Below are 9,218 nucleotides of genomic sequence, written 5' to 3'. Positions count from 1 at the left end.
GAAACTCAGTTCCAGCTTGGTCGTGTGTTGTCCCCCCCTCCCCACCCCATCGTCAAGTCTTGTGTTACCTGGTACCTCTTTGCCTGATTGGATAAAATATCTTAAAATATCCCATTTCACAGGGTACATTCATTAGTGTATAGGAAGAAGAGCTCTGTTGCCTTCTTTTAGTTGTTTTTGATGGGTATGATTAATGGGTAAAGCCTCACCAAATAACATTAACCAACGCAGGAAACAAAATCTATTCCCTTTAGCCTCTGCAGTGCGGATTTATTTGCCAAATTAACATCGTGCATTTTTAAAAGTGCTTCTTTTGACTGCCGTTTAAATAATGCTTAAACAGCATTTCTTATTTCATATTAAGGAAGCTTTACATCATCTTTTGAAGATGACAATGTAAATAGTGAGGTGATGTGTAGAAGTCTCCCCTCTAATCACTTCTATTTAAATCTTTTTAATCTCTATTTAAAGGTCACAAGTTAGCCAAGTTCAAAGGTTTTTAAACCTTCCTTCCTAATGGACATTCACCTGTGTAACCACATTACCCAATTCAAGGCATAAAGCCCATAGGAACAGAACCATCCATCTGCTTGTGTTCTTTGGAGCTGGTAAGTAACATTCCTTTAGACACTGAGCAACATTTACATCTCTAACTGTACTTCTACCCAAGGAGAGACATGTTCTTTTCATGGAAGGGAGTTTATCTGTATCATCGTGTCACCACTTGTGCTTCCTTCATACAGCCCTTACGGTGTTCCCTTACAATTCTGCAAGTTATTCCTGTAGGTTAGCATCCCATCTCCCTCCTGCTACTCACTAAGCCAGCAACAACTTGCCCTGTTGCCATGACCGCTGGGGCTCACAAGCATCAAACAAGGGCCATAGTTGATCCCAGGCATGCAAGCTGTTACACCCAAGTTACAGCTCTTTGCTCAGAAGCCCAAAGCTGAACAGGTGGCAGTTCTGCAGCCAGCATTAACATGCCCTGAATAAGCTGACCATTTGCCTGCATGGATGTAGCTAAAAGCAACTCCTCACCTTTCATAAGCCTCAGGTTCTCCAACAATTAGAAGACACACCTGCTTCTAAAAGAAGGTCACATAACCACATTAGAAAATGTGAGCGAATACACAAAGCTCTAAAGGGAGACTGCCATCTCCAAAGCCCCCGACATCCACACTGAAACATTAGAGGCAGTAGAAAATGGTGGTCTAGTCTCCCCTTGCCATAGATCATGATCTATTTTCATTATGCACAAGTTTCCAAGTCCCCCCAGTTACACAGGGGTAATCCAAGAATAATAAATGTGCATTCTTCCCTATTCCTTACTAAAAATGATGGACATTGTGATCACATTGCTGAAAAACTGAATGTATAAATACAGAACATGTAAAAACATGGCAGCACAGAATACTGTAAATATCTCTACACATACAGAACAGCGTTGCTTAGTTTTAGAGAAGGTAGACATTGCATTCATACAAATTTGTGGTTCAAGAAGCTTATTAAAACTACAGCAGTCTTTTCCAAGCTGTTGGGATTGTGCTTTCTGAAGACTTTTATAAGCCTCCAAAGCAGACATATTTTATTTCCAAGTATTCATCGATGCCATATTTTGAACCTTCTCGCCCTAAGCCAGACTGTTTTACCCCACCAAAAGGACTCTCCACTGAGGAGACTATGCCTTCATTAACACCAACCATTCCAACTTCCAGCTGTTCTGCAACTCTCCAGATCTGAGCTGGATCTTGGGAGTAGAAATACCCTGTCATGCAGACACACAGATACAGGAATGAAAATTAAAATCAGGAAGAATAATTGCAGAAGACTATGAAAAAAAGACTTATTGACATTATGTCTGCCATTGCATTAAAAATTGTCATCCCATAACACTAAAGCTCATAAAACCATAGAAATACATTTATCTGACAGAGAGGCATACCTGCTAGACCCACATTAGCTGCATTTGCTATAGCAATAGCTTCTGCTTCAGTCTCAAATCTGTCAATATAAAGAGAAAAAATACAAATGAGGCCTGCAGTTCACCTACCATCTTGCTGACTTACTAACAAGAAGCAGCCTTACCAAAAATAAAAAAGTCAAGATGCATTTTTTCCTGAAAGTGTATTTTAAAAATCTAATTTAATTTTCCCTTTGCAGCAATGGAGGAATTTCTACCACTTCTCTTAATTTCAACTGCAGTTAAGTAGTTCAGATTGCCTTTATCCTCCCTAGATGCTGGTACCTAAAACATTTCCTTCACACGTGTTAGTCCACCAATTTCCCCAACTATGCAAGCACTCTCAACTACAAGAGAGAACTGTATATTCTTCCATCATATTCAATTGCTCTGGACAGAAGCAGGGAAGGTTTCAAGAAGAGAGCTCCAAATCATCCTTCATCAGAAAAATTTAAGACTAGCAAATGACATGACAAACTGCCAAGTCCTGCCTCCTACTTCGTAACACAAATCATGAAGTTGGTGAGGGTTTTGCTGCTATCCACCCTTGCTTAAGTACTGATGCAATTTAAAAAAAAATAATTTTGAAAACGTTGCACAGTTGCTAAGATCTGGTCAAGAGAGAGAAGTGAATGAACCACATAGCCAAAGTAAGTTTTCACATGTGTACTCCAGTCTTACTACAAAACTTGTATGATCGTACAAAAATATCTTTTGGTAAACTGTCATTCAAATCTTATTTATTCAAAATAATCTTTTATTGTTTTTTTTTTACTTGCTATTTTTAATCTGGAAAATTAATAATCTTACTTGATAACCGGTGCTAAAGGGCCAAATGTCTCCTCTTGCGTGCAAAGCATTTTTGTTGTGACGTTACTCAGTAATGTTGGCTCAAAGAAATTCTTCCCCAAGCTGTGTCGTTTCCCTCCAGTAACAATAGAGGCTCCTTGAGAAACTGCATCATTAATGTGTCTCTCTACCTGAGGCATGCAAAACAAAAATCTCAAAGTTAGCATTTAGGAATTAACAAGTGTATTTTCCACAGAAGGAATAATACTCTCCAGTATTAAATAGAAGATTTTGAAGAGAGCTTTGTACTTTGCAGAAGACCATTTGCAATATTATTTAAAATTTCTCTTGAATTTTTATTTCTCTCAGTCTGACATAACTTCAGAAGGATAAATTATGAGTATGGCCCCAGTCTCACAGATATTAAAGATTAATCTTTTCTGCTGAAAGGATTACATCTAATATGAGAAGAAGTCTTTGCAGGACTAAGTACACTTGGTGTCCATGATCAAGCACTATGAGAACCAAAAGTACATGACTCATTTAAAGAAAAACAGACAACTTTCAAGATGGTACTGGCAAGAACATTTTCCACACCCTACATCTAGAATTAATTCAAAGACAAGAAAATAATGAGAAAACTTAAGTAGCAATCTCCACCTAGAATACTGTCCTTTGAAATTACAGATGAGCAGTTAAGTGACTATATACAGTGCTTGATTATTTTTTTATATAAATGTATATGATACACACACTAGATTTTTGTGATGCACAGAGGGAAAGCATGAAGGAAAGAAATGAAAGTAGTATACCCTTTGTCTCCCAAATAACTTCAGTATTTAACTTAAGTATTTTCATATTCTATTATTTTATAAACAGAAAGAATCTAGCAGCATTCAAGTATAATGGGATTCAAACCAAGCCTGCATATAACTGAGCTGTAGTATCTTAAAAAGTATGAACCACATAATTTAATAATCTTTAACCTTAGGAAGGGTGAAATAGTCTAGAAAATGTTATTTATTGTGGTTTGAAATAAAATAATTTCCTGGAGTCACAAATCATCCAAAACAGAAGACCCAAACCATGCACGCAAGGCTTCAAGTGATTACAACATCCAGAGCTCTGGTATTTTTAACCTCAATGTGTTATTCTGCTTAGCTTTTGCCAAACAGGCACCGTTCTTCAAAATAAGTTGTCATTCACAGTGCTTCTGAATTGCAGGATCACCACACAACTCTCACAGTATATCCACTTTCAGTAAGTGTTCTTGAGAACAGCTAGGAAGTAATCGGGAAAAAATCTCTTTTTTCCCCTTAATGGGAATTGGGGAATGATACATTAACTGGCCACACCTGTTCATCTATATATATACACATGCACTTGGAGAACAGAAAACACTTCCAGCCACACTGCAAATACATCATAACAAAACGATGAAAAAAATAAAATCTAAACCTAAAATTACTTTATGGATCATAAAAAGGAAATTAAAATGTCAAAAATTACATCTTTTATTTATACCTTCTCCACTGCTTTTTCATTAATTAGTGGCCCTTGGGTAGTTTTTTCATCAAATCCACTTCCGACATGTAGTTCTCTCTCTATAGCTTTAGCAAACTTTTCCACAAATTTGTCATGGATTCCCTTTTGCACCAGGAAACGGTTTGTGCAAACACAGGTCTGAAAAGAAACATGGAAAGGAAAAACAAACAGTAGTTTATATTGTATTTATTAATGATTCTTGCCTTCATGCCACAGTATTGGGTTACTACAGTGATCTGTCCTCTGCCTCTTCATCATCCTAAGGCGTGACCTAGTTCTGCCACTTCTTTCTTCACACCACTCACTTTAGAAATACAATTTCAACAAGTATGTGTGTGAAATATGCCATACTGCTAAACTGAAGCTATTCACACTGGGAAAAGGGTTTCTGAGTTCTGTGGACTCTGATACATGCATCAGCCAAGGTCCAGAAACTGCAAGAAATCCATCCTAATTACAGACACAGAATGCTGGACTGAGCAGCAGAACTTCAAATCACACTTGGTGGTGTGGGATCATTTTTTTCTAACTCCTCCATTAACTGAGTCTGAGTTTGCTTTCTTCCTTGAATTTGTTCAGTGGCCTACTTATTTGTGCTACCCCTTTGCTCTGACTGCATCCTATTTTAATTGCTACAGTCTCTGAAAAGTAACAGCTACTTTATCCCTCTATGAGGCTATCAGAGGTGTCTTTTACGTTAGATCTTGTCCAGTCTGTGTCTGATCACTCAGTGGTCCTTGTTCACATTCCAATCTATGTTGTTTCCTTTCTTTCCCCGCCCCCCCACCCCGAGACCAGTCTTATGTTTTCTTCTTGTGTTATTCAAGCAACATTTTCTCAACCAAATGACCTCCCAGTCCCACTGAAAACTTGCTGCTTCTCCAAAGCTGGAGTTCATCAACTTCATGTTCACAGGTAGGAAATATTCATTAAGGCTGGAACACGCTCCACACAGCCCTGCTCCACTGACTGTTCTGGAAAGTAATGGTCTTAACATTTTTTTTTGCTCTAAGTAAAATACATTTGAAGCAATGTACACTTGAAGCCTGTTTCTCACTTTTTTAAAGCTACTTATTGTGGAAAAATCTAGCCATCCGTCTCAACTGATTTCAATCCCCTTAACTCCTGCTGGGTGCTTTCAGAACACAAAAGACTTGAACACACAATGTTACAGATAGAAACACTTACCGTGAGCCTTGAAGCCATTATTTTAAGAATCGGCTAGGCACGTGTTATAAAATACAATCCTGAGAACAGAGGCCAGATGGTGTCTTATCATAGCTCTAGTTCTCTGATTAATTTAATGCTAACAAAGCACATGACAAAATGCCTTATTGCTTCTCATGCTCTTGCGAGGGGTCCTAGTGAACCTCCTCCTTCTCAGTGATATTACTGACTGCCATGTATGTTGTGAAAGTACATGGGATTTTAGTGGTGTTATCCAGACTTGCTGATAGCTGGCTTGAGTGCCCAAAGCCATGTGTAACTCCAGCATCTTTCTCTTCACAATGAAGGGTTCTCTGCTTTCGTTTTACATAAAATACCTTATTTACAGCTTAAACTGTATGTACAGCTCTTCACTTTCCAGAAACAAGGACAAAAAGGTTACTCTTACCTGCCCTGAGTTTCTATACTTAGAAGCAAGGGCTCCTGCAACAGCACGGTCCACACTGGCGCTGTCAAACACTATAAAAGGAGCATGTCCTCCGAGCTCCATGGAAACTCGCTTCACAGTGCCAGCTGCGTGCTTCAGCAGTATCTGTAGGCAACAGAGCAGACATGGAAATCTGTACCTCTACCACATGTGAACTGTGAAACCACAGATGGAAGGCAGTGAAAAACTAACTCTGGCAGGGAATTAATCTGTATCTTCTCTATAATGCTAGACCATCTGTTTTCTCCTGACAAAAACAAGCACTAATTTCCTTCATTAAAATCTTCAGAGATTAAATTCTGGCCAAGAAATAATGAAGAGAAGGATTTACATCAACTTCAGTTGAGATCAGGCTTTTTATACATTAATACTGTCACTCTTGTTTGCTTGTTCTTTCCTTTTTTGGTAATAAAAATCTTGACTACTCTTAGAAAATTCTTCCAAGATCTGACAGAATTTAGGATTAAGATTTGACTTGATAGCAGACTTTTTTCTTCATTCTGCAGGCAGCCATCCCATAGAATTCTATCATCTTCTAGCCACACTCTGCAGTTGTCACCATCTCTCATGAAATCAGTACACGTAAGATTGTTTATTGACTAAGGTTGATAGGAGAGATTCAAGGGCCTCACTTCTCTAATATTTTCTTTCAACTGCAGAGCCATTCCTGAATATTACCTTTGAAACTCAATTTCAGTGTTGTTGTTAGTGTGTTGTCACCTTATGATACGAAACAAGAGCATCTTATACAGAACTATTCACTTTTTAATTTAATAAAGGTCAATAATGCAGAAGTTGCACACAGGCAACCTTCTGAAGTACTAAAGTAAGCAAGCAGTATCTCAAGAAGTACAGAATTATTTGGACAATCTATGTACAGATGAAGGCTCTGTATAAAGGTACACACTTTCCTCATACTTTTCCAGTATAACCACAGCAATATCTTCAAACGTATTCTATGCACTTATGTACCTTTCCGGTTGCTGTGGAGCCAGTAAAAGATATTTTGGCTACCAATGGATCAGTGCACAGAACTTCCCCTACAGCTGGCGTCTGTTGTCTGGAACAAGGAACAACATTATACACTCCTGCTGGAATTCCAGCCTGGTTTGCAAGCTGCAACAGAAGAAACACAGAATTTGCATTACCAGTGCATTTTGTATGAGGAATAGTAACTTAATGTTTGTTCATTGTTTTGAAGAAACCAGTCTAAGTCAATGGAAGCCAAAAGTGTGCAGCACAACTAATAACAGATGCCACAGTGTCAAGAGAGTAGCTTTGCTCTGGTTTAAGCTGGCTGTCATTCAAATTAACCAAAGGAAAGAGCTAAAGATGTTTTGTGTAGTTAAATGGCCGCATCCTCTTTGAGGCTCTAGACCATATTAAAGGCAACTTTCAAAGATTCTTGCTAAACTAAAACCTCTGGATCAATTCAGCCAACTTGTCCTTCCTTCAGGCATGAAGTTGGCCAAGGTTATCTTTGAAGCCCATCCAACCCACTTACAGCTTCAGTCCATTGCTCATGTAAAGCTTAGCCTAAAAGCTCACCTCCCCAAGAGCTAATGCTGATAAAGGCGTGTCCTCTGCAGGTTTCACTACCACCGTACAGCCAGCTGCCAGAGCTGCACCAACCTTCCGGGTAATCATCGCGCTGGGGAAATTCCACTAGGATGAGAGAGAAAAGTACCGTCAAACTTGTGAAAATGTTGTCTCCTGTTTTTGCAGAAATAGCTGACGTTTTCTGTAATTATGTGATAACCTAAACAGAACTGCACAACGTGCTTTGTCCTAAGCGAACACTACAAAGAAGCACTGCCAATCCAGGAAGCAGGGAGTACAGGTAGAAATGAAACTTTACAGGGGTGTTTCCTGGGCAGGAGGAGCCATAAGGCCCCATGCTGCGGGCTGAGCGGAAAACCGTCATATGATTTGAAAAATTCATGTATGCTTACTGGGGTTATAATGGCTGCCACTCCTACTGGCTGCTTCAGCACCAGGATTCTTCTGTCTTTTGCGGATGCTGGAATGACATCACCATAAACCCGTCGAGCTTCCTCCGCAAACCACTCCAGAAACGAGGCAGAATACAGGATTTCCCCCTGTGCTTCTTTCAGAGGCTTCCCCTTTGATTAAATCAGACGGAAGATACACTGTAAGTGGCAGACTGAAGCGATAAAAACAAATTCAAGTCATTTCGTTTCTGTTCTTTTCAGAGTACTCTGTGATCCCACTACCATATATACTGCAGTCTCCAAAAATGACTGTATGACTGCAGCAGCAATAGTTGTGTGGCTTCAATATACCATCATTATATAGTCAACATTTTGTATGTTGTGCCTGGATTCATACCTGCCCAAGACAAGGAGCTGGAATAGCAATGTAGCATGTGTTTATTTAAAAAGTCTACAGCTAACTGCTATTACCATTCCAAAGAAGATGCAAATCATGGCAAACCAGTTACACTTTATGCCAGGGACGTTTGTTTTGAGGAGTATTACTGTGGACTACCTTGAGGTCTGATCCCGTGGACTGAATGACCACTAGCAGCTGGGACACCACAGAAGAGCTGCTTAAGTATCTTCTAGCATGGTTTTATCCAAAAGGATACATGTGAGCTCCCAGACTGCGCTGCCATGTAAACCAAAGCACACCTGAGTGAGTCCAACTTGGAGGCTTGCTTTAACAGTACTGCAGGTTTTTTTCTGAGTCAATGAAACTGATAAAACACAAACGTTCCTGCCATAAAGACTACAGCTGATGTTGATGTATGTTGTTACACACCACAAAGCACAACGTGGGTCTGATTTCCTCTGGATTGTTAGGTACTATTGTCATCAAAGTAACGCATTGTATGTATGCCAGAAATAGAAAAGTCTGAAATGTTATCCATTGACCTAACAGAGCGATGTGAACGTACGACGTGGCTGCGAGGCTCAACTTTTTTAAGTAATTAAAAAAAAGATACGGTGGCTAACTGGTGAAACGCATACAGGGTGTTTTGCCGACTGGCCGTGCTACTTTATTTCAATGCAAGCACCCCGGTGTTACGCTTCTAGAAGGGCCGAACGCTAGCCCAGGGCAGAACCCACGCTGACAGCGGCAGCCGGCACCGCGCTGCTCCCCGGCAGAGGCGGCCCCGCCGCCCTACTCACGTTCTCGGCTGTTATGATCCTCGCCAGGTCGTCCTTGTTCTCCATCATCAGCTCGTACCATCGGCGGAGGCGCACGCTCCGCTCCTGGGAAGACAGAAGGCTGCCGTGGCCGCCGGCC

At 40.1% G+C, this 9,218-nt stretch overlaps 1 protein-coding gene across 1 annotated transcript; it reads right to left on the bottom strand.

Annotated features, from left to right (window-relative positions):
- Positions 1-1,559: 1,559 nt before the first annotated feature.
- ALDH5A1 (aldehyde dehydrogenase 5 family, member A1) lies at positions 1,560-9,214 on the bottom strand (the record flags this gene model as incomplete). Its single annotated transcript, XM_010291055.1, has 9 exons — positions 1,560-1,765; positions 1,943-2,001; positions 2,771-2,940; positions 4,274-4,432; positions 5,910-6,053; positions 6,921-7,064; positions 7,497-7,613; positions 7,901-8,071; positions 9,101-9,214. Coding segments are annotated over 9 exons (1,284 nt in total), but the record flags the coding sequence as incomplete, so codon positions are not given.
- Between the last annotated feature and the right edge of the window lie 4 nt (positions 9,215-9,218).

This window comes from Phaethon lepturus, unplaced genomic scaffold, assembly GCF_000687285.1.
Source record: "Phaethon lepturus isolate BGI_N335 unplaced genomic scaffold, ASM68728v1 Scaffold41037, whole genome shotgun sequence".
NCBI lineage: Eukaryota > Metazoa > Chordata > Aves > Phaethontiformes > Phaethontidae > Phaethon > Phaethon lepturus.
The sequence above is the reverse complement of the archived record's forward strand: the minus strand, read 5'-3'. Positions and strand labels throughout refer to the sequence as shown.